Source organism: Salmo salar, chromosome ssa19 (genome assembly GCF_905237065.1).
Source record: "Salmo salar chromosome ssa19, Ssal_v3.1, whole genome shotgun sequence".
NCBI lineage: Eukaryota > Metazoa > Chordata > Actinopteri > Salmoniformes > Salmonidae > Salmo > Salmo salar.
This window is the reverse complement of record NC_059460.1, coordinates 15,357,277-15,383,805: the sequence shown is the minus strand read 5'-3', so window position 1 is coordinate 15,383,805 and position 26,529 is coordinate 15,357,277. Positions and strand designations below refer to the sequence as shown.

Genomic DNA, 26,529 nt, shown 5'->3' with positions numbered 1-26,529 from the left:
TGTGAAAAATGTATCAACCCCAACAAAAATGTTCATAAATTATAATCCACATAACAATTAAAATGTCTTGTTACTGCAGGATTATTTTCCTGCTGTAGCGAACTGGCTCAAATTAAGATCCTACATCGGTATATTCAGCTGTTCTGTCCTCAGTCCTGACACAGGGCTGTCTGTATAAAGAAGACGTCAACAGGAAAAATCGTATCGATAATGTCTGTATGTCTTCCAACTTTGTAGACAGTGTTATTTTTACACTTTGTAGATCTCGGCTTGGGCAATAGAGTACACGAGGCTCAGAAAAAGGAGAGAAAGGATGGGTACTTTATAGGACAGCACAATATACTGGAGACGAGTAGAGGAGAGGAAGGACGGCATTGGAATAGAATATTATTGTTGTGTTGGTTCAGATCAGATACAGACTGTGAGTCTCACACGTGTACCTGTATGTGTATGATCTATAGGTTGGGTTTCAGTCAAACAAAGTTGTCCAGTGTCCCCTGTCTCCTGTCCCCTGCTGGTAACTGATGTGTGATTAATGGGGTCTCTGGGATAGACAGCTCATAATGAAGGACATGAGCAGCCAGCACACACACACACACACACACACACACACACACACACACACACGAGAGAGATACACACACACACACACACACACACACACACACACACACACACACACACACACACACAGAGAGAGAGAGAGACACACACACACACAAGCACCCACCCACACACACAAGCACCCACCTACCCACACACACACACACACACACACACACACACACAGAGAGAGAGAGAGAGAGACACAAACACACACACACATAGACACACATTCACACAGAGAGACACACACACACAAGCACCCCCACACACACACACACACACAGCCAGCCAGCCAGCCAGCCAGCAGCCTTCTGAACAGGTGGCTCCGCTAGGCAGGACTCTGTGTGACAAATCACCGTCTGACAGCCACATAGGAGCAATCCCAACCTGGACATTATCATTATTAAAACAGGCCATCAGGAGAAGAAAAGACACAGAAGGAAGAAAGGAAGGAACACCAAGTTTAGACCCATCACAGACAGATGTCCTTGGTTGGTTCCTTGTGAATGAAGGGAAAAGAAAGTCTGATTTGATTGTATTGAGGAAGTAAGTATCTTTTATGTAACAGACGTATGTCTGATGACACATTAGGAGAGGCTAGAGGACTGGCATGTGCAGAGTGACTAGCGCTGACGTAGCATCTTTTTCATTTATCCATTTATTGACGGAGTTGTTGGTTTGAAGAAGCAATTGTGATTTGTGACGAGTAATGAGGAGAAATCTGACTGTGTTAGCTGCAGTTCTGAGATAATTGTGTGATATAACTCCTCTTTCATGTGGCATATAGAGGCTGTCAACATCAGAGTCATTATAATGATTAATAAAGTCCCCGTACTGAAGACGCTGAGGATGTTATTGATTACCTGAGAGTAAAAGGTCACTCCATTTGGTGTGTGTGTGTGTGTGTGTAAGAAGAGACGCTTTGATCGCCAGTGTATGGACATGTTGCATGAAGGCTGTAGATATCACAGATCGTCCTCAATAGAGAGGTTGGAGGTGTGTCTGTGTGTGGTATTGTTACCATCCTAGTTTGTGTTCCTGCAGGGTCATTTGGGAATCACTCTGACCTCACAGTGTCATGACCTTTGACCTATGACCCACAGCTCACTGATTGGCCCAAACTCACCTCCAGGACGATGTTTTTATAATCTAAACATTAAATTCACTTCAAATTCACAAATATAATTTATTGTCAGTACTACGTCATCCAATGATGTTTACTGGCCTATAGGACAAATCTCGTCCCCAGCCAACATAAGGTGGTAGCAATTGAGCCTGGGGGGTGTGGTTAAATTAGTACTGCATGATCAGATAATGGAACAGCCAGGATACTGTGAATATTTCATTCACTTTTTTCTGACAGTATGAAATAAATCTTTCAGATTTCAATAACCTTCTGAAGGGAAATCTCCCCAAAACAGCAGCATTGCGCATAGACAGATTTTTTTTTATCAACACCATACTAACAAGCCATGACAATGCAGTCATTTATCAATATAATATTATGTAATATTCAATATTGACACATAACCCTGTCTGTGTATAACCTTTGACCCCTGCTGTGTTGTATAGAGTGGGTATGTTGTTTCGTAAACAGAGTTTGCTGGAGATGAAAGGAATAAATCAAGAAGTCAAGTTGTGTTCTGTCCTGTCCTGTCCATAAACAGACACACCCCTCGCCTGTACAGATGAAGTATCTTAACTTGATCACCCTGTTGCAGGAGAAATTTCCTGAAATGCAAGAAATGTAAAACTTGTAGTTTATTTGATGTTTAAAAAGGCTTCTGAAGTTTGTTATTTCCACTTTTACATTTCAGACTTGATTTTCTCTTACAAAAAATGTATCAACCCCTACCATACGAAAATGTCCAATAGTTATAATCCACATAATAATTCATTTCCTGTTGATGCAGGATTATTTTCCTGCCGTAGAGAAATGGCTCAAATTAAGATCTGACATCTGTACCACCGGCCAGACCGACGCCCCATCTGGAGCGCTAACAGAGGTGTGAGGCCGTCGCATTGTCCTCCCTGACACCGCTGCATTGTCCTCCCTGACACCATTCTCCTTCACCTATTCCCTCACGCTCTCCATTCTTCTCTTCCTCTCTCCTCTCTCTCTGTCTGAGTCTGTCCAATGTTGTTTTCCACTCAGATGACTTCTAAAGTGCCCATATGGCCCTTTGGAACTCTGCGGTGAGCCAAAGTGACTCACAACAAAGCAAATATAAGGGCTCGGTTCAATCCGTAGTGCTGAAGAGCTGCGCTACAGCGCAAAATACATTTAAAGGCAATGGTTCCCACGTTAGCGGAGACGGTAAATGCTGCATATGTCGGAGATTACCTTTAAATTCAGCGATACGGCTTGAATCAAGCTCTATATCTCTCTATAAGAGGTGTAGAGAGAGTCAGTGACAAGTACTAACCTATGCCCATGACCAAATAATCCTCACTCCTAATGGACAGAACTTGGTGGACCAGAATTTTCCATTCACTCCCAAGAGGCACAGATGGGGAACAATTCAACCACTGAGGAAAGTGTGGGTTGGATCGTTTCTTTAAGAACTGGCTACATCAGTTGTCATACTGTGAGACCTCCTGGAGGAGAAACACTGTGGCTGAACTGTGGAAGCTCATGTTCTGAGTTCTACAAGACTTGCACAATTACTGTGCAGGAATTACATGTGAGGATGCCTTTACTTAAAATCGACTGAACACTTCAGTGACTTTACTCTCCTGTGTAACCAACCACCTTCACAGACAGAAAGTTTAGTGAGTTGAAACATTGACATTCTATCTGATTAAAGTTTGAGGAGACTCCTTTTCCCCTCCAACCAACCACAGACAAACAACTCAGTGAGGACTGAGCGCCCATCCAGACAGTTGTTTTAATGGTTGTATCGTAATACATATTACTAATCAGAAAGATAAATAAAGACAGGAATCTGATCATCTGATTAGATTTGTCCATTTAATGGCAACATGATTTGAGTAAACAGTACACAGGTGAAGTGTGTCCAGGGAATACAATAGAAGAACGTGTCCTGATCTAATAGCCTCTGTCTGAAATGGTACCCTATTCTCTATATAGTGCACTACTTTTGACAAGGGCCCATAGGGTTCGGATCAAAAGCGGTGCACTATATAGGGAATAGGGTGCCATTTCAGACGCAGACATAGTCACACACATATCAGTAAGTATAGGACTGGTACTGCATGTCCCATTAACTTAGACTATGGTTCTAATACGAAGCGGTAGGTTATCCAACCTGTGCTCTTTCTTTCAACATTTTTGTACATTTATAGGGGCGAAAAATAAGAACAATTTCATAATCACTACAATATTTACACAATAATTCAGTGGTGCTATCCACATTCTTGTTAAACTTTCTTTAGGATACATACATATACATTTACATAGTAGCCATACTCGTAGTTCTGCATAGTGCTTTCTTCCAGTAGCATTCCAATATTGTAACTTCACACTGTTGTGTTGAGCTAATGGGGCTCAGCATTGTTTCACGTCAGGTAGCGTCACTCCTACACAGCACTCGATGATTCATCTAGTGTAAAACAAGGTGGGCTAAGTGGACTTAACCACTAAACAGTCTAGGTTTGACCTTCAGAAAAAGTATACATACTGTACACTTAGAAAAAAAGGCTTCCAAAAGGGTTTGTTAGCTGTCCCCGTAGGAGAACCCTTTGTGGTTCCAGGTAGAATCCTTTTTGGTTCCAACTAGAACCATATTTGGTTCCAACTAGAACCTGTTCTACATGGAACCCAAAAGGGTTTTACCTTGAACCAAAAAGGGTTCTCCAAAGGGTTCTCCTATTGGGACAGTCGAATAACTCTTTTAGGTTCTAGATAGCACCTTTTTTTCAAAAAATGTATAGAAACCATGTCTACCTTTTGTAAACCAAAAAGCTGTTTCTGCTATAACCATAAGAAAGCAGCTCTGCCATAAAGGAACTATCCCTTCAAATATGATGTTGAAGGTATTTTTCTATAAGGCCTTAAAGTCTACTTAATTAATAAGGGAAAGGTATGACTATTTATAGAGCTAGTAGGGACTTCACCATATACACAGTCCATTCCTGACCATGAACTGAAACCAGATTTAAGATGATGTCATCGTCCCCCCTCTCCCTACAACCCTACAACAACACAACCAACCTTTCTCCAACATGTAAGCATCCGAGTTGCTTGGCAACCCTCAGAAAGTATTGTATTGCCTTAGGTTTTAACACGTCACGCCACAGCAAGGACAATTATGGTCTGTTTATGTGGGTTATTGCAAACAATCATCTGGTTCTGTGTTCATAAAAACTCTCATCACACGATTAGGCTTCATTTATATAGCTACACAACAAAAGATGTACACTAGTTTACTGCTTTGGTGGTAGAATAATGAAGGCCAGCACTTCTGTTTGACTTACAATTTATGTTTTGACATTTTTCTTCTGTAACTCTTCTTCAATTCTTCTTTAATTTTCTTTACACACAGGCAGTTTTGGATCCAGTAGCAGGATTGGAAAAAACTAAATTACTCTGTTGTTGAGAATAACCCACCCTCAACAGCCTTCCTCCAAGAGGGGAGGGGGGGGCTGCGATATTAGATGACTGAGGGTTGAAAGTTGAGGCTAGATCATATAGATGGAGAGGGTGTTCTGTAAGTATGTGACTGAGGGTTGAGGTTGTAGGGAGGACTGAGAGTTGAGGCTAGGTCCTATAGCCTCAACTCTCAAATATAGTATTCGTCACTATAGTAACTTTAGTAACAAGCTCCTATAGCCTCAACTATCAAATATAGTACTAGTCACTATAGTAACTAGGGCCTATAGTTAATATAGTTACTATAGGACAGATCATGGAGATGGTGTTCCGTATGATTGAGAGGTGAGCCTGTAGGTTGACTGAGAGGTGAGCCTGTAGGTTGACTGAGAGGTGAGGCTGTAGGTTGACTGAGGGTTGAGGCTAGGTCTGTTAGCTAATCTGCGTAGATGATGAATCCAGAGAAGGTGCTGTACTTGTTGTTGTTGCCCCCGTGGGCCTTGCCCCCGTCCAGTTTGATGTAGACCTCGTCTCCAGGCTCCAGATGCAGCACGGCACTGTTACTGGCATAATCATAGTTCTGGTCAGCGTCCTGGGCTATGGCACTGGCTCGAACCTAGAGGGATGGAGACATATTTACATAGTTAGTTCATGTGTATAATTAGTTAACACTGGCTCCAACCTACAAGGGAATGGAGTAATGGGTACAGTAGCACTGTCTTGAACCTAGAGGGGAATGTATGGAGACACAGTTTGTTATCATGAACACATGGCATTGGCTCAAACCTACAAGGTAATGGAGACAGGTGTATATAGTTAACTGCCATCAACTCACTGTGGCACTGGCTCAAGCCTAGAGGAGAATAGCCATGTAGATATGCAATATGCCTTTCTTAATTTCCCTTGAGTGGATAATTAAAGTCGTATTGAATGGAATAGAATCAGCACCTTAACCTAAGGTTTCTCATTGGAGTCCCATAACAGGTCCCCCCCCGAAGGTTACTCTAACAAGTTTGCTTACATTTTAACAAGAACATTATCTTTAGTTTCATAAATGTTTAATGCAAATTATATTAAAGACTCCTTTTATGTCACTATGCAACTTCATTGAATTGCCTTCTGGGGAGTTTTTATACAACATGTGTACATAATCTAATGTTTATGACTCCAAATTGCTGTACTGTAGTAGACTGCTCACTCTTCTAAAAACAACATATTAGAGTCATAGGGTAGGCCTTGGTCTTGCTTCCGATGTAGATTATAAAGAAGAGGCGATAACTGTTTCAGACCCATGGACAGCTCCAATACACAATAGGCCTACCCGGACACCCGGACACCCGGACACCCGGACACCCGAACACCCAGACACCAGAGACTTGTCAGGAAGATTTCAAAATCAGGAAGAGGCTTGAATTCTGCATTCTGACCCTAACTATTGCTAAAATAACTATTTAAGCCAGATAACAAAATACCACAATGAATTAAAACAACTAATAAAAACATTATATCAACATCACATAGAGAAAGGGATGGTAAACTTCCATATGAAGGATAGGCCTAAGCTCAATTAGGCTACACCTATCCAGACCTCTCATCAACCAGAAATTGTTCAGCAATATCGCCCTAATTAGCCTACTAATCATCAGTCTTCATTGATTGATGAACATGAATATCATTACGATCTAGAAAGTGAAACATAGCAGAGAATTGTGGGCTGTTGTTTATTCAAATGAGTCTCCTCGGACACCTTCTGTAAGGTGTAACATGAGACTGTAAATTAGGGAATTTGGTATAAATCCACTGTTTGCATAACACTATTTTGATGTTCTGTGTGTGGAGATTCAAATGGAAAACGACCTTTAAATGCCATTAAAGGCATGCACAGCAAGCTCTGTTAATTCACTATAATAAAATTAGGAGTAACATCTGAATTATTTAAGACGACTTTATTTAAAAATTATACTGTAAACGCTCGTGCCTAAAAGCATATTTTAGTCTAATCAAAATTATTTTAATTATCTGAGTGAGTGAATAAATAAAGTATTTATTTTATTATTTGTAATTGTTTATTTCTGCTTTAGCTCACGCTTGACCTCTACTAGTCCTCAGATCAGCATGCTGTTTTCAAACACTGGATGTGACAATAAAAACAAAACCAGAGCCTCTTGGCAGAGTCTTAGTTCTTTTTATTTTTACACACCAAAAGTACCGTTTTTGCTTCAGATGAACCTGTCTGTCTGTGCTGTGAACTGATTGGCCCGTACTGTAGCTGTGTTGTGCAGAATGAGCTCCGGGCTTCAGCCTAAGTGGCTGCCTGGTCGCCCGGTACACCGAGCGCAGTAGCCGTTGACAGGGGGATGCGCATGGCGAAGCGAGCTCTGTGAGTCGAGGAGACTAACAGTGGCTTGGTGACACGGGATGTCCCGAGGGAATAGGGATTAGATGTGCTCTCTGACAGCAGCTAGTATTATGAGCAGATTCTGTAAATTCTGATCGTTGAAGCACTGTTGAAAAAGGAGATAAAATATGATTTGTAGCCATGTACAGTGTGAGTAACAAGATATTGCTAAATCTACATATTCTAATCATATTATGATTAAGGATTTTATAATAATAATGTTTTTTGTTAAAAAAAATATGATAGGCCTATTTTTGTCTTTTTTTTAAAACTTGTAATGAAAATAATAAACAATTGTTATGATGATCTATCAGATTTAGCATAATGTAATCAAGTCACAAAGACAGGAAAGGGTATAATACATTTTATTATTTGGCCTTTAAAAAAACCTTTTCTAATTGGTGTGAAAAGTAAAATAGAGATTTGTTTCGTTTCGTTAAACTCAATCATTCAGTCGTAGGAAAAATTGAATGTCAACCCAATGTCAATTCATTAACCCAATTAGTGTTGAAAATGTATTATGATAACAACGGACAATCTTTGCCTCAGGTACATTGTCCTAATAGCGCTGTCCCGCTATTTTATTTCTTCCGTTTGCATCAATTACACGCAACACCGGGCATCTTCAATCAAGCATCCATACGCCTCCTGTCAGCGCGCACACGGGCATGACTGAGGAAGTTCAACGCAATGTTTGAGTGGGTAAAAGTGTCACTTTCGTTTAATTGTCGCCTGGCTTTAGCCTATAGGCTACTATATATGCTGGAGTGATTATTTAAATAGAAACATTCATACATGCGTAAAACTGACTTCAGCTACACTCGTGAAATAAGCTAATAGCATTATATGTATCATGTTGAGTAATGTCTGCTTTAATGGTTTATGCATTTGGTCACTTTTCGGTCCCTACTTATTTTCCCATGAAACAAAAAAGAGATCACTCGAACGCCAGTTCAGTGACAAGTGACAAACGTTGAAACATTATATTTGCCAATAAACACACAAAGGCTACAACAATATATGCCTCAGTGTGTGCGTAATTCTTTGTGCACCGGTCCATACCTGATTGTTTTTGCAGAGATCTGCCCACATGCTGGTTCCGTCCCCTCCACGCATCAGGACGTGATAAGTGAAGAAGTATATCCCAGGTATGGAGCAGGTAAACTTCCCTGTTGTGGGGTCGTAATGGTTCCCCAGATTAGTGACCACGTCGTCGAATTTCAGCACCTCGTAGCCCTCGTGCTGTTTTTTAAGGCCTGCGTAAAACGCGATTTTGGGAACGGTGCTGTACGTAGCCGCGCTGATAGCCCCCGCCGCGGCATTGGGTCCCGGTGGCCCCGGTAGTCCAGGCCGCCCCGGTTCCCCCTTCTCCCCGGGTGGCCCCATCGGACCGGGCGGGCCCTGATCACCTGGGATGCCTCTGGGTCCAGCCTTCCCTGGGCGGCCCGGTTCTCCTTTCGGACCTGTTATAAAAGTTGGTAAAGACTGCATGAGGCTGTTGTCCGCTCGCACCGTGTCTGCCGTAGCGGTCGGTGACTTGGTTCCATATGGATCACATACCATCCTGCAGGTTCCCAGCATCTCATAGTGCGCTGAAGTTCCAGCGGAGTTAACCAGAACTGGGATCAGAATCACCAGCACTAACACCATGACGACTCCAAGCACTCCAGCCGCTATTAGCCGCTTCCTGCCGACCAGTCTCGTCAGCGCAGGGCGATCCTCTTGTCTGCTTTTGGGTGAAATCTTGGTGGTTGATGAGGTACGCTTTTAAAAAGAAAAAAATATACAGCCAATATTGGTTTGTTGGTAAGTTAATGGTAATGAACTTTTTTTGGGCCAAGCCCCCTGCGCGTCTGTTTTTTTTCTTCTTTCCGCTCTTTACTTTTTGTGCTGATGTTTGCTTATTTAAGTCTCACCGAATCGTAAAGTTCAGCCCTTTTCCTGGCTGCTCGCGCTTTAAGTCGTCAGTGCTTAAAAAAACCCACTGTCTTCAGCATCTCTGTGAGGTGGCGGCTGTACTTTAAAGCCCTGCTGTAAAGCAGCCACGTGTGGACGCGTAGCACAAAAAAAAACACTTCGGTGGGAGAACGCACTCCTTCCTCTCCTATATTCTCCAACGCTCCACAGATTATATCCAAAGCCAACTGGTCTAAAGGTCTACCACTGTGTACACAGTCCAGAGTTGGTTAAAGAATAGCAGCATATCAGGTGTAAGCACGACTCTATAAACCGCTGGTAATGTCATTAAGCCCTGTGTGGAGAGCGGAGTGCCTCTGATCAGAGCGCGTAGCTTTACAGAGTTGTATGCGCAGTACTCTGCACTGCACAGAGAGAAGAAAAAACAGAGAGGGAGGGCAAGATAGTGCACCGTCTTATAAAAGATGGAAATCTAGCGCAAAGTAACACCACCCATTCCGTTGTCTTGATATCTCGCTCGGTCCAAAACTCAGACTTGGCACCACTAGGACCAGAGGAGAGGCTTGGAGGGGTGCAATCAGGCCTTGGACAAAGATGGCATTAATCACTGCTTTAGAGGATATACATGAGAAATGTTTCAAGCTTAGACACATTGGATTGTTTTATTTTAGCGTTTACTCAGGGCTCTGTGGCAACATCTCTATATGTTTCTTTAGACTAATATCAATACATGATTAATACATGGTTACATTCCTGTAACTCAAACTTAGGACATCAGGAGCCACGAGAAGGTAATCGCTGGTCGCGGACTCTTATGTCCTTTAAATCAAACCATGGTTCCGGGTTATTATACCGCCCAAAAAAAATCCAATATTATTGAGACCACTTAGTTGATACATTATACAAGTCCCTGACAATGAGCTACGAAGGTAACAGGGCGATCATTATAATGACACTTCTGTCAATATCATAACAGCAGAAGATAAATTATAGCACATTGCTGTGGTAAGCACAAACTATATCTTAATGTAGCTTATTGCTGCTTGGCCCTGGTATCCAAGGTAAATATGAGGTATACATTTGAACAGTTTAGGTGATATTCTTTACGCTCCTTTCACACGTTCAACAGGTTGTTACCACAAACACGATTGCTGTGTTGCACTTGGATGTGGGCAAAGCCCTGCACTGCAGGTCATAAGGATAACGATTTGCTAGATGCATAAAAGCAGCACGTCCTGTCTGAAGAGCTTTGACGTAGCGCTGGGACCAAAAAGGTGGCTGTGACAATATTTCACTGTTTAAGGCCACCCAAGACCAATTTTGCGCACGCACACACACGTTCTCTGTGACTCATATTCTATAGATTGGCATGGTCTGGGTGGCATAGGTGCCTGTAGGCACCAATCGGCCATATGCCATCTCCCCCTCTTCACCCATTAAGGTGGCATAGAGCAGGTTCCCTAGCCAATCAGGTCTACCCTAACACACAGTGGACCCTATAAATCACCCAGTGAAAATCAATGGCCTTGGTTAGCTGGGGACCTATTGTGTCCTTGAGGCCGTGAGATGAATTGAGAAGAAGGAACGAAGGAATAACATCTGTTTAAAGGAAGGAGTAGCAGAAAGGAAATAAAAACAAGCATAAAAAACAAAACGTTGAGGTAATGACTTTTACCAAAATCAAAGAGGGGGCCAGAATGAAATCTATTCCAATGCAGCATTGTGAAGTTTTAACTTAAAACAACAATAGTTGGAAAAGGTCATAGATTCATTGCTGTCGTTGACTGATCTACCATTCGCATAATGATGCATTTCCCTTGACGAGCTCCATTTCTCAGGCCAGTCCTCCCATTCTAATGGAGGCTGACAACACAATTGAACTGCTGTAGAGAATGGGTCAGGTTGCCATTATTCTAGATCCACAAATAGATGGATTGGTTCTAAACTCTCAGACAGTAATGAATTGCCAATACCCTTTGCAAAGTTTAAAAACCACACCCCGTTTTGGACTTGTAATTGTTCAGATTTTTTGAGGGATCAGATGAAACCCTCTGGCCAGACTGAAGGAGTAGGAGGAAGGAAGAGCATAACGGCCAGAGAGTATTGTAGAGTGAAGAGAAGGAGGAAGAGCATAGAGGGCAGAGGGCATTGTGGTACGTTGGAAAGCGTGACGAATCCATCTGCACTGTTGGCTGAGGGACAAGCGTCGTGTAGAAGTGATGCCACCAGTTAGAAGACAATGGGGCAGAGAGAGTAGATTGGAGAGGGAGACAGGCTGTGGATGAACACAGGGGACAGAGTGATGAGATGTTTGGATAAGGAGAAGAGGATGATTTACTGGTGTTAATGAGGAACGGGGAGAAGGTAGCGTAGACAGTGTTAGGAGACAGGTCTGAGAGATAGAGAGAGGAGCACTGAGGAGGAATAGGTAAGGGGTATGCTGGCTCGATGGGGCGAGGTGAGTGGTGTGTGTGTGTGAGAGCAGGGGGGTGTGTGGATGCGTGTCAGGTCTCCAGCTCCATCTTCTGAGTTGTTGCGTCGGCTCTAAGAGATGGACAGATGTGCCCGCTGTGCTTGTGAGCGTGGTGTGTGAACGAGCAGGACAGGCAGCCCCATGGTGGCCAACTGACACACACACACCGATTCACACCCGCATGCACACACACACACCATCCTAAGAGTCATCAGCTGGTTACCAGGAGACACTGCTGAAAGGTCAGTTCTAAGGAGATCTCATCACCTCCCTCCACCATGACAACAGGGGAGGTGTGTGTGTGTGTGTGTGTAGGACAGGTGTGTGAGGCGTGACAGGGCCGTCTTAGGGTGTGTGATCTCCCTGACTGACTTGCTGTGTGTCCACAAGTTCAGTGTTTAACTCTCCTAGAAACCCCACCCATATGGGTTATCAAAGTTATACAGCAGATTTGGACCAAAATCTAATCTCAAACCAAATGGATTGCTTTATTTAAAATATTGAAAACAGAACACATGTAACGTACAGTATATTGTGGCATCTGGCGCATGGCTTGATAAAAGCATAATAAAAAGGAGTACACGCTTTTCATTGACATTATTAAGCTGAAATGTTAAGGACAGTTGTCAGGAAGCGTGTTACCGAGGCACGTTTAAAAATAACACTTTCAGCAAAAGACTCAGGCTATCAATGGCTATTCTATGGCTTGTCCCAGATAGTTGCGGACGCATTTCAAAGTCACTTGACAAAATGGAACAATCAAAATACTCCAGGTCATTGAAAAGACTTGGACAATGGTTTTACAAAGTGGATTATGACCGAGCACCGTACCAGACTATAGTGGATTGCAACTTTAGGACGCCATATTGTTTCAGTGTTATGTCCCATATGACTGATATCTAAGGTACATGGCCACCCCATTGTTGAGAGCTACTTGTTATCCTTTATAAAAATGAGCTCTGGGGGCATTTTGGCCACTGCTGGCTCCCATAGCTCGTAGACAGCAAACATGTACAATTGACCACAAGAGACAGTGAGGATACATATCCCTGTGTTACAAAACAAGAATGTAAGAAGAGAAAATGCAGGAAAAGGTAACAGTCAGTGACTTTATACCCCTCTACTCCCCTCGAGGGCAGGATACAACAGATGCAGTTAAGACCCTTTAAAGCCGTCTGAAATCCCTCCATCCACTCGGGCTGCAGCGGCTGCCTTTACACAACCTGTCTCACTACAGTGGAGACAAGGAGTCACCAGGGAGTGTTGGAGGGGGTCGGATATGACCATCTCCAAATGGCCTACTCCTCTCTCCTCCTCCTCCCTCATCCCCGCTCTCCAAATAGCCTACTCCTCTCTCCTCCTCCTCCCTCATCCCCGCTCTCCAAATGGCCTACTCCTCTCTCCTCACCCTCCCCCATCCCCGCTCTCCAAATGGCCTACTCCTCTCCTCACCCTCCCTCATCCCCGCTCTCCAAAATGGCCTGCTCCCCCCCCCCTCTCCTCCCTCACCCGGCGTCCCTCGTCTCACTCGCTCTCTGGTAAGCTGGATCAAATCAAACGCGGGGTGAAGCTAATGCCATCTCTCTGGTGGTTACTCTACAAGGCGTTTTGTGTCGGCAGATACCTACACAAATTAGCATTGTTTCACACTAGTCTCCCCCACCAGGACAGGCTAATTCAGTTACTGTGGGACCACAGGGGCCAGAGCCCGTTAACCTGTGTAACGACTTCACCACTACAGATATGGCTTGGGAAATGATTTATCTTCCAAATTAAGTTAAGAAACAAATTGCTAATGGTTTAAAATCATACTGTCTGAGAAAAGTTAATAAAAGACGCTTTATGAATTGGTTTGAAGAGGATGGGTTGACTGAATCAGTCCTTTAGTCTGCTTAAAAGGGTGCTGTAATAAAATCGGCCTCTGTGGCAGTTGAATAAAGATGCATGGTGGACTACCATTCTAACACTAGTGTGACATCCTGAACATAGAGCAGTATAAAATGTAGTTCTGTGTTCCTCTGATAAATACATAAAAAAAAGGGGCAAACAAGCGGTCAGCTCCTCCTCCTCTTCATCCTTCTCATCCTCCTCTCCCTCATTTGTTTTTGGCGGCCAGGGGCTTGCGGCTGATCTTTTTGGTTTTGTCGTTGTTCTTCTTCGGAGGCTCGGGGTCGGCCTGCATGTGTCGGCCGTACAGACTGTGGTAGAAGAAGAAACAACAGGGATTTGTGTTACATACTCTACGCATGCATTCATGCACAGCTACACTGAATCTCAGCTCAACATCTCTTGTCCTGACTATTCTCCTCATGTATCATCAAACATGTACAGTATTTAATTCAACCTCTTATTAGTCTAACAATTAATTAAACATCATTACAGCATTTATGCCCATTTTTAATAAACAGGGCTAAATAAATAGGACATAATCAAAAGACGGATGAAAGAGAGAGAGATGGGGAAACACTATCTCTGTGAGGCTAAACAGCCCCAGTTGGGGATTATCCTGCAGAAGAACAGGGAATACACAGAGACAATTATCTTTAGAACTGGGCCGCTCTGGCTAGGGGGAAAAAAAGAGAGGGAAGGGAAGAGGGAGGAACAGTCCTTTCCAGTCCACTGCTCTTTCACTCTGTAAGGGAGAGCCACCCATGGGGCTGAGCAAAGTGACAGAGGGCGAGAGAGAGAGAGAGGAGGGAAAGAGTGCAGAAGATGGAGAAAGAGAGGGATACATAGAGAGGGGTAGTGGGGGCATGAGAAGAACAAGAAGGAACCGAGGCCATCGATGAAAAGATAGAGGTTGTAAACAACTGTCTGGAAAGAGGTAAAGAGGAGAGGAGGAAAAAGGAGGAACGGTAAAGAGCAGGTTGATGGACAGGAGACAGCTGAGTGCATGTTACTGCCTGGCCACTTGTTGAGGGTAAATGAAGAGTGCCATTTCAGAAATAGTTATAATTGCAGATTAGGCAAATGTCAAGAGTCTGATTAGCTTTATGGAAGAAGTTCAATTCTAATACAGAAATTTGAGATATAGCCATGCAGAGCTTCTCACACGCACACACACACACACACAAAGGTGTTGACTGACTCTCACGCTGCATAAATCAAACACATTTTTTCATTAATTATGTAGATAGTTAATATTTCACTTTTGACAGAGCGATATTTTTACTGTCTATCAGCATAAACAAAATTCTGTTGCGGCTTCTTGCTCTAACTAACCCCTACTGTGAGGGTTAACACTGCAACCATCTGGATGACCCCCACCCGCCCACCCCACCCCTTCAAATAGAACACCAAGATGTTGGTTTAAGTGTGGCCAAACTCAACTTTGGATAGTGCACTTTTATTTTTAATGACGGTTTGTCAACATGTCATTCCTTTGAATTTCCTTCCCACTACTTTCCATAAAGTAGCTACAAATCAAAAATGGAGTCTAGATTCTGTCATCCCCTGTCTGTCACTGTGTGATGGAAGAACCTGGAATCTTCTAGCTCTACAGGCACATCTCTCTGTGTTTGGCCCAGTGTCAGGTCCCCCTCCTGGGGCTTGGGAGCGGTTGTCCCCCCCCCCCCTCTTCCAGAGCTGCTGCCCAGCCAGGCGTGGTGCTATGGCCCAGGAGAAGGGGGTTGGCTGGGGGCTAGGAGCCACTCCACTGGCCCCTGGGGGCCCCCAGTGTCTGGAAGAACCAGGGTCCTAAGAGATATAGTTCTCTTTCTACTTGGACATCAAAACCATTTCACTACCATGACCAAGAGCAGGGACAGACTGCGGCATAAAGCCACAGCATTACCGTTGGAATGCATTCACATGGCCTATGCTGTTTTACCAGTATATTACTCAACTAATAGAGAAATCAGGTAAGAATGAAAGCGAGAGAGAGACACAAGAGGAAAATAGGCGTGTTTTTGAGTATATAAGAGAGCAGAGATCTAGCGGAACAGAGAAGGGGGGGTTGGGGGGGAGACTGATGGAGGGAGCTGCTTAAAAGAGCTGGTTTACTCATTTTGTCAATAACATGCAGTGGGGCGCAGCACTCAGTAGTGTCATAACAAGCCACTGTGTTTCTGCATAATTGTAGCTCTCGCCCCGCTGATGGATGATTTAGAGGAAGGGGATGCAGAGAGGAAGAGAAAACAATCCATTGTGTCATAAAGAAAAAAATCAATCTGAGGAGAATAATACCCCCAAATGAATGATGGAGTGTTTTGGATCAAGGGAGTCACTAAAGAGGAGGGATAGGAACTGTATGAACAATTGCTAGGGTGTATGATAAAGATGTGTTTGGAAATGTAGTACACTAATTATAGTGAACAAAAATATAAAGTGTTGGTCCCATGTTTCATGAGCTGAAATAAAAAGATCCCAGTAACTTTCCATACGCATAAAGTGTTGGTCCCATGTTTCATGAGCTGAAATAAAAAGATCCCAGTAACTTTCCACACGCACAAAAAGCTTATGTCTCTCCAACTTGGTGCACATGTGTGCTTACGTCCCTCTTAGTGAGAATTTCTCCTTCGCCACGATAATCCATCCACCTGACAGATGTGGCATATAAAGAAGCTGGGGGAAAAAAAGCATGATCATTACACAGGTGCACCTTGTGCTGGGGACAAAAGGCCACTCTAAAATGTACAGTTGTCACAACACAATGACACAAATGTCTCAAATTTTGTTTGGAGGGAGCATGCAATTGGCATGCTGACTGCAGGAATGTGCACCAGAGCTGTTGCCAGATAATTTAATGTTAATTTCTCTACCATAAGCAAATGTAATTTTAGAGAATTTGGCAGTACGTCCAAACGGCCTTACAACCGCAGACAATTTGTAACCACGCCAGCCCAGAACCTCCACATCCGGTTTCTTCACCTGCAGGATCGTATGAGCCCAGCCACACGGACAGATGATGAAACTGTGGAGTATTTGTCTGTAATAAAGCCCTTTTGTGGGGAAAAGCCAATTATGATTGGCTGGGCCTGGCTCCCCAGTGGTTGGGCCAATGCCAGGCCCACCCATGGCAGCACCCCTGCCCAATCATGTGAAACCATAGATTAGGGCCTAATGAATGTATTTAAAATTGACACATTTCCTTATATGAACTGTAACTCAGTAAAATCCTTGAAATTGTTGCGTTTATATTTTTGTTCAGTATATTTTGAAACCCAAAGATGACCTCATATTCAAGTTAACACACATACAGTAACACCAGTAACATTTCATTTGAAAGCATACTAATGCCTACATTGGGTTGTTATAAACATGACTTAAAGCTTGACATAATATATCATGAATGTTGACAACAACATACCGTCTCATTGGCGGTCTCGGCACTACATCTAGTATGAAGCATAACAGGTTGAAACCTCGCAAGGTTTGCAAGACCACATCAGGTCTTACACATGTCATTGGAAACGTTGCAAGTTTTCACTTTTTTTTTTAGTTTTCAGTCTAGAATGTCCTCGTATAGGCTCTCTGTTACCAGGATGACTGTTATGGTGTGGAGGTCATACAGTGTAACATAGTTCATGTAGCCTGGCTGTGTGTGATGATGTTGTTGGGAGTCATCTGAAGGAGTGGTAGAGTTGGTTTATTCCCCACCGAGACATGCAGATAGAGGCTGATCAGACCAGGGCTTGTCAGAAGGATCAGTGTTGACAGAAACACGTACACAGACACACAACACTGTTTCAGGAGTTAATTGGTCTTGTTTTACATTGGTCTGATGAGGTGGAGAGAGGTGAGAGGTGGAGGGGAGGAAAGGGGAGAGGAAGCTGCGGTGGGATCAACAAAGCATTCCTCCTCCCCCAGCCCTCCCGCTCTCCCACCCTCCTTTCAACCCCCCCTTTTCCCTCCATCCATCCATCAATCCCCAGCCCCCTCCCTCCCGCTCTCTTTTTCTGACAGTCTCAGAGGAATGACATGGCAGAGGAACATGAGTGGAATACTGAGGAACCATGGGGAAGATGTGGGGGCGGGGGTAGACACGGGGGAGAAAAGAGGGAGACACAGCAAAGATATGCTCTATCATGCCACCTGAACAGCATGCTATTGTTTCTCTGCTCTGGGCTAGAGAGCCGCTTTCCCGAGGGCATCCCGCGGGCCCTGACAGAGAGCATTGCGGCACAGTCTACATTTTTCATGCTGCGCAGCGGTAGTGGGCGGTCAGACAGACAACTTTGGGATGAAAATATTTCTTCGCGCCACAGATTATTTAGAACGGTTGTCTTTCTGTTTGGTATGTGTTAACTATTGTATTAAAGCACCTCTTGTCGTACTACTCACACACTCTCATAGGATAATTCTGCTTCAAGTTCAGTAAACGACCTCTCCTCTCGTGTTGGGCGTGCGAGATCAAACGCAGCTATGCGTGGTCTCACTTAAATAGCCTGTAGCCTGTCTTTCCATGGAAATGAACTTCTAAATATAATAGGCTGGGTTAGGCTCCGACATTGACTGGAAATCAATATTGATAACACATTTATTTATGTCTGCCGGCTCCTATCAAAGTTATGCAAGGTGATTTCGAAAAAGGTTGTCTTTTGCTTTGTAGGCTATCCGTTATCTAGTGTGTTAAAATCCCCCGTCGCAATATTCACCAAATCAAATAACCTAATTTTTGCTGATTTACGTTCAGCAGCCTACATTTATTATATTTTGTTGGGCGTGCGAGATCAAGTAGGCCTATATGTGTGGTCACAATTAAATAGCCGGTAGACTAGGTTATATGGGCTTTGACGCACTGCGCAGTTGTCCTTAACTTCCTAAATATGAGAGGCTCATTTAGACTCCAGAATCCGACTGGAAATAAATACTGATAACACATGTATTTTACTCTGCTTGCAAATCATCCTGCTCTGTAGAATCATCCAGTTATGCAAAACGTAGCTCAAGTCAAATAAGTATCCACTCTCCTTTATAACTGTATTCTCTTTCAAACTAGGTCTACCCTATTGGCTGACGTAGCCCAATAAATGCCGATATAATGGGCCATGTGAGAGGCCTCCCAAGTGGTGCAGTGGTCTAAGGCACTGCACCGTGCATTGTGCCCTGCCCGCCACAGGAGTCGCTAGAGCGCAATGGGACAAGAACATCCCTGCCGGCAAAACCCTCCCCTAACCCAGACGATGCTGAGCCAATTGTGTGCCGCCCCATGGGTCTCCCGGTCGCGGCCGGCTGCAACAGAGCCTGGACTCGAACCAGGTCGCCAGGTGCACAGTGTTTCCTCCGACACATTGGTGCGGCTGGCTTCCGGGGTTAAGCGGGCGTTGTGTCAAGAATTTCCCAAGTCCGTACGTGAGTTGCAGCGATGGGACCAGACTAACTACCAATTGGGGAGAATTGGCAAAATTGCTGGGACCGTGGCTGCAAAACGAACTGCGTCACATACACCTAAATTCAAAAAAAGTCTGCTAAGAACAGCCGTTTAACCTGTAGGTCTAATCCCTTAGATCACAAAATCTACTGAGCTAAAATATGGAATTGCTTTAAGATAGTCAAAAAATGTATCATTCAGCCATTTGATTTTGAATTTTAGGACACCTGCAGAATTAGGCCTAAACTGCTATTGCCCAGTCAAAAAATAACTCAGAGGAACAAGGTTTTGAAGTGTCTGTATAGGCATCTATGAGATATGAGAAAACTTCGATCCAATGTTTAGACCCAGGTTTTGGTCACGTTATTTATTTTTGGCACATTTGACCCCTTTTGCTATTTTGACAGTCGGTATGGAGTTACCTTCAGATGACTGCTGTAAAGCTTGTGGATGTCGTAGAGCCAAACAACTGACACTGTAGTGTTTGTGGGAGTCATATTAGTTTGTAGCTCACACAGTTTTGGTTTTACAGACTATTTAATTACGATTTTCTTGTTTGGAACCTCGTGTGTAGAAAAATGCCATTTATGGCTTATGCACAAACTTTATAACGGCGTAGAGACGGGATTGAGCTGCAGCCACTACAATAAACTAAGTCTCTAGGATAAATACACGGCAAGCTATTCAACATTCATAATGAAGTGACCATGTGGCGCACGGAAGTGTCAATCGACTTTGGTTAGCCATGATGGCAAAAATGTATGCCCAAGTCAAGAAAGCTTATCTGCAGTTTTATTCTGCTATTTTCTACTGTAGATATGTCATTTAAAATTAGTTGATTCTGTTGCTAGCGATATTCATAAAAATATTGGGGGCAAAAACTAGACGTTCCATCCCATGGGAAAGTCTACACCGAGACGTCCCATTCCCCTCTTCCTCCTCCTCCTCCTCCTCCGTGTGCTCTGTCCTCCCTCTCTCTCCCCCCTCTCTTCCTCACTCTGTCACAGTCTGTTGTTCACTGGAGAGGCCAGAGCCCAAGGGGAAGATGGGATATCCACAGAACTGCCCCCCCCCTTGCCACAAACACACATACATACAGCGCAAATCATTGCGGTGCCGACTAGAGTCTTGTTACTACTGTACATGGGCAGCGGCAGCAGTTCTGTCTCTGCATAAACACAAAGATTTCCCATAGCATTGTGAGTGGAGAGGGGACTGGATAGGACCCTTGTGAACACTTAGGGCCATTAAAAGGGGGAAAGCAGCCCGGAGAACTTAATGGGTCCTGGTGTGGTCTTAGAGACTCTTTATAAGGATTTTTCTATTTTCCATTTTACACGGCTTAAATAATCAAGGCACTTGCCAGTGTCTGTGTCCATAGGTTCTCTCTCTCTTGATAATTGTGCACCACCATGGATCATTGATCTGATATCAGGTGTCCTGTATTAGAGCTGGGGGATATGGACAAAAATCGCAATAAATTGCCTTGCGATAACAATAAATACAAGATAAGTTTATAGCAATGTGCACCAAAGTATTTATATTTTTTATTATCCTTTAAACTACTACTACCAGTTTGATGGTTATTGCCATCAATTGTCCCATTAACAAATCACACATATTAGCAAACTTAATCCATTATAAATTTCGCTAGTATAGGCTGCTTATTGTAATGAACAATATCTGCAAAATGCCTATGATAAGTGATCGGTATGGTCAGTGTCGAAGATTTTCAGTTTATCGTCCCAGCTCTATCCTTTATCATCCTGTTCCATTTTAGATGTTTTTTTGTTTAATCATTTTTGGGGGGTCCTTTTTACCCCCTTTTCTCATCAATTTCGTGATAGCTAATTGGTAGTTACAGTCTTGTCCCATCGCTGTATGGACGTGGGAGAGGCGAAGGTCGAGAGCCATGCGTCTTCCGAAACACGTCCCTGACAAGCCGCACTGCTTCTTGACGCACTGATCGCTTAACCCGGAAGCCAACCGCGCCAATGTGTCGGAGGAAACACCGTACAACTGGCGATCGCGTCAGCGTGCATTGTGCCCGGCCCACCACAAGGAGTCGCTAGAGCGCGATGGGACAAGGACATCCCGGCCTGCCAAACCCTCCCCTGACGATGCTGGGCCAATTGTGCGCCGCCTCATGGGTTTCCCGGTCGCGGCCGGCTGGCAACACGGCCTCGGGATCAAACCCGAGTCTTTTGTGACGCCTCAAGCACAGCGATGCAGTGCCTTAGACCACTGCGCCACTCGGGAGGCCGTTCCATTTTCAGTTTAACAGTTATTTTATAGCATTACTATAGGTTTTACAGATGGAAATATACTTCTGAGTGAAATCAAGATCTACCATTTCTATCAATTGCTCTAGTTATAAGTTAATTCAAACTCATATGGCGCCTAGAAATACGTACAAACTATTACTTTTGTCATTTAGCAGAAACTCTCATCCAGAGTGACTTACAGTCAGTACATTCAACTAAGGTTAATAGGAGGGAAACAACCACATATTACAGTCATTGCAAATTTCCAAGTATACCTTTCTCTGTACTATGCATCGGAATCTGCATACCTCAGAGAAGAAAGTATCTATAGGTCAGGTCAAATGGGGTGAGAGATCACTGGAGTCCCATCACTTCTCATTAGCCGGGCCTCGAGGACAGCTCTATAACACGGGCCCCTGAGTGGCCAGGGGCCTCCTACAGGTTATCAATCAGACGCCTCATTAAAGGACAAACATACAGGGGCCTTGTCTCTCTACCTTTGCTCTCTCCCCCACACTTTCTCTTCCCCACTCTCTCTCTCTCTCCTTCTTTCTCTCAGTCCCCGTAATGAATGGGGACAAGGGGCCAATCGAGGGCCCCAAACAGCACGATTGAGGCCCCCGTGAGGAAGAAAAATCAGAGAAATCAATGATGTAACAATATCACAAAGTAGCCTCTGTACAACATGCATTATTAACGAAGTAGCCATCCACTTCTAAGGCACAAATACAGTCCTACAACCTCGTACACACAGTAGTAGGCCTGCACTAATTGCCTAGAATGATACACGACTCTTGAGGATCTACATTAGGGTCATTGGTATTATCATTTCTCTCAGGGGTATACGCATTACAATACGTTGGTGCTATGAGTTGTGTAAAAGCGGAGGTAGAATATCCCAAATTTTTCTTACCCTCGTTGGTCGGTGAGACACGTAGGCATAGCACTGGGCTGGTCAGTCAGCAACAATAGACTGTTCGATCATCCTTAAGGTTACAGCTAACGATGTGGGCAGGCAGGGAGGAGAGTAGGAGTGGAGGGAAGATCTGTCATAGGCTGGGAGCACAGCTCGTTTGTCATGCGTCTTAATTATTGTCATTTAGTCTCATCGAGCCTCCCCATGGATTTCCTGTGGCCTTGTCACTATGGATTTAGGCTGAGGCAGGGAGCTGGACAGTTTATTCTATCCCTGTGGTTTGTGGTTATATACCATAACAGGGTCTGATGTACTGTGGTTATATACTATACAGGGTCTGTATAGTGTTGGACAGTATGGAAAACGATCTGCAATCTGCCACTACAAGACAATAACACGCCAGGTCTTCACTGTCCTCCTCCGCACAGAAGTGTTTTTCTTTCTAATGGGCAGACTCTAGATCTGTGAATATACAGTCGATTTTGGACGTTCAGGTTTCAACTATCACGGACTGCTTCAGTCCGTACTGAGATTGACAAAGTTTGCTTATAGCTCATCAGCCATTTCACCAGCCTCATACACCAACAGCTGCACTACTAGCTCATCAGCCTCGGCTAGCTCCAGACACATACTAGTCACAGAGGGAGCAAAGACCCAAATGGCAGACGTACCCAGTAGCCAGTGGGCCCCTGTCCACCCATGTCAGCGAGGCGGGGCGTATTCATTAATGCATGAATATAATTAGCTCGGAGGATAAAGTCTGAAAACTCTTCTGAGCACATTCAGCAGAATTAACGAACTCGGGCTAGCTAGCCATGCAGAAACGCCTGATAAAATATGCTAAGGTAAAAGTGTGTGTGTCTGTGTGTTCGGGGTTAGCTACACCAGAGAGAAGCTTAGTGCAAAGGATTTTCCTCCCCTCTCCTACCGTTATGACACTAACGTGTTAGTTGAATTCAGAGTTAAACACTTGATAACATCATCTATCACCTTGCCTCTCTCATTGTACTTTGAGGTCGGACTCAAAATAAAACTCAAAAGTCCTACAAAAATAACAACTCCACAGAGGTCTATGGTTTAAAAAACACATCATTTAAAAAAATAAAAAATATCACGTGACTGACATGGCCATTGCTCTACGGACCCTGATCAAAGGTAGTGCATTACATAGGGTACTATTTAGATGGCAGACTCAGCGGGTGGGTTTGTAAAGTGCTGAGCACCTGTGTCTAGACCAGACAAACCCTGATTGGTTCCTAATGATCCGAATGCCCACACAGCATTGAGGAGAACACTTCCTAATAGGTTTAAAGTATTTTTTAACTGATACACCTAGAGCCTATTCAGCTGTCTGAAGCTGTCTGTCTGAAGCTGTCTGTCTGAAGCCAGCAGTAGTAGTTTCACAGCAGGTGTGTGTGTGTGTGTGTGTGTGTGTGTGTGTGTGTGTGTGTGTGTGTGTGTGTGTGTGTCTACCTGTCATGCATATTTCATATGGAGCTTGTTAACTTGACAGAAATAATTGGCAGCCGGACTGGTGGACTGACAGACAGAGGCGAAGGGAAAGCCATGGCATAATCATAAAGCAATAACACATGGTAAACTCAAATGCTACTCCTTTACACACAACAGATTTCTCTCGCTCCATTTCTCTCTCTTCTCTTAATGGTTGCTGATAAGAGAGGGTGGCTAGTGTTCGTCACTGCACAGCTGTCCAGAGCTGACTGAGAAATGAAAACACAATTAAGCCAAAACACACACACACAAACACACACTTCATTTGAAGAACTAAGAAGGACGAAGGGAAGAGAGGAGAGAGGGCACTACTTAACAGTCCATTCCCTCCTCCTCAAAACACCCGCTCCTAAACGGATGAGTATCCTGGTGTTGCACTATGGTTTGGGGCTTCAGAAAACCACAGAAGACTGAAGACAAATCTCCACACAGCTATTTCTGGATACTATTGACAACGCCGAGAGAAAGCAGTGATCGTGATAGAAGAGACCTTAGTTGGGTGAAGGTAGGGTTGAACTAAACTCATGCAGAAATGTCTAATGCTCTATAGTGTAGTACCAACTGCAATGTATTCTTTGTTCAAGAGGACATAGCAAGAAAAGCACATTGATACTCTTATCCCTGAGCAAGCAATGGAAATAAACTCCATGACATGTTGGTGAGTAAACTGATGTAGAGACAGAAGGGAAGAGGGAGAGAGAGTGATAGGAGAAAGAGGGCTAGATGGAGGCAGAGTAAGAGAAGGGAAAAGAGTGAGAAGGAGAAATAGTGGGAGAGGGAAAAGGGAGTGAGAGAAGGAGGAATAGAGAGTGAGTCTTGAGTAGTGGTGTCTGAAGGACACTGAGGAAAGTGAGAAGGATGCTGTTGCGCGTATGAATTCTTCGGGGGCCAGACCCAACCCGGAGGCCTGTTAACGCCTGTCTAATGTGAGATAACCGTTACCCCCCCACACAAGAACTGGGTTGAAATACATGCATATTTAATTATTAGTTAGTTTACTTATTTTCTGTGCATTTTCAAATAATGTGCCCAAATCAGGTACTTCTATTTGAAAGTATTTTCTAATAACTTCCTATAAATACGTTTTTTCCAAATACCACACAGACCTTGGTTCAAAACAATTGGGAGCATTTAAATATTTGTATTTGAAAATACTGTGTATTTAAATATTTTCAAATACATGCCAACACATTTCAAGTGTATTTCCAAATATATTCCAATATTTAACTACTACCTTCAAAATGTCTTTGTAAGTCAATTCAAAACCCCAAATAGAATTTGAACCCAGGTCTGACTGACACACACACACACACACACACACACACACGGAAGGGGCCCAGTAAAGTGAAAGTACACTAATAACACCATCCCCCACAAAGTCTGCACCTCGTTAACACACTAACAGAAAATGAGGATCACATTGTCTGAATAGCCTATTTAAAATCCACCTCACAGTGATTTCACAGAGTGCTACAGCACACCATGTCCATGACGAGCATAACCCATGTACCAACTGACTAGACTCAAAGAGACAAAACCTATTAACTCCTAGCAAATGAGTCATTAAAAAACCTTTTAACACAAAAAAGCTAGAATGGCATCTAAATAAATTGTGGAAGACATGCGACTACGGAACTTCTGCAAGCAAATGCTTATTTTGTCTCTTGGAGAAATGTATTTTCCACTTTACAGAAGAGGAGGATGTAAGCTGACTGACAAGGAAGGAAGAAACATTGGTGCAACTTTGCCAGCTCATAATAGATTTAGGCCTAGAGGCCTTGAATTCTGTACCAAGGAGAACACTAAACGAAGGTACAGTTGAGGCACTTTATACAAAACACTATATAATACATAATATTAGCAGGAACAATCATCGATCGTGAAACTTGCAATCGGTCCCCTGCAATACCAAATAAAAATGGCAGTATCTACAGCAGACAGTGATGTTTCCAACAGCACATTCACCACCACTTTTGTCTTGATGAATCAGCGAATCGATGAGGAAATATAAAGATGACTTATGAGACAGATAAAGCGAGAGGTCTAGTATAATCTCAGCGGCAGCGACGCCGGTTTGACTTGGCCTGTCTGAGTAGTGATTTATGGTACCCGGCATTTTCATTGACCAGCAGCGTTTAACATCATCACTGATGCAGACAGCATTGATTGTGTATCAAACCTGCCGTTGGTCAGTGGCCAGCGCTACATTAGCATACGCCAATCAAAACACAGAAGGAAACGTCCAAGAAAACGTACACTTTGTAAACAGAACGCTAAAATAAGTGTACTATATTGGATTGACAAAAACTGCTGTTGGTTTGATTGCAACAAAAGGTGTAACTATGAGCATGACAGTGCATATTGTATGTTTGCAGAATCTACTACAGTTCAACAGTAGAGTGGGATGCCATAGTTTTGGATAAACCCAGACAGACATTTCCTTGCACCAGGTCACAGAGGCACACACACACACACACACACACACACACACACACACACACACACACACACACACACACACACACACAGCGTGTGTAGGAAGATAAGTTCCAGTGTGTGGGTCGAGTCTCTCTGAAGAT

The 26,529-nt window shown here is 43.6% G+C and overlaps 2 protein-coding genes across 3 annotated transcripts in view; both read right to left on the bottom strand.

The window, feature by feature from the left end:
- Positions 1-5,207: 5,207 nt before the first annotated feature.
- Positions 5,208-9,882, bottom strand: c1ql3a (complement component 1, q subcomponent-like 3a). Its single transcript, XM_014157420.1, has 2 exons — positions 8,619-9,882; positions 5,208-5,774 (listed from the first exon to the last, which is right to left on the bottom strand). The coding sequence occupies exons 1-2, from the start codon at positions 9,204-9,206 to the stop codon at positions 5,595-5,597; spliced, it is 768 nt and encodes a 255-aa protein (XP_014012895.1). The 5' UTR covers positions 9,207-9,882; the 3' UTR covers positions 5,208-5,594.
- Positions 9,883-12,410: 2,528 nt separating this feature from the next.
- Positions 12,411-26,529, bottom strand: part of rsu1 (Ras suppressor protein 1) — a 43,867-nt gene continuing 29,748 nt past the window's right edge. For both annotated transcript variants that reach the window (XM_014157417.2, XM_014157418.2), the window contains exon 9: positions 12,411-14,144. In XM_014157417.2, coding sequence (XP_014012892.1) covers positions 14,042-14,144 — 103 coding nt within the window. In that variant the 3' untranslated portion in view covers positions 12,411-14,041. The remainder of the gene's footprint in view (positions 14,145-26,529) is intronic.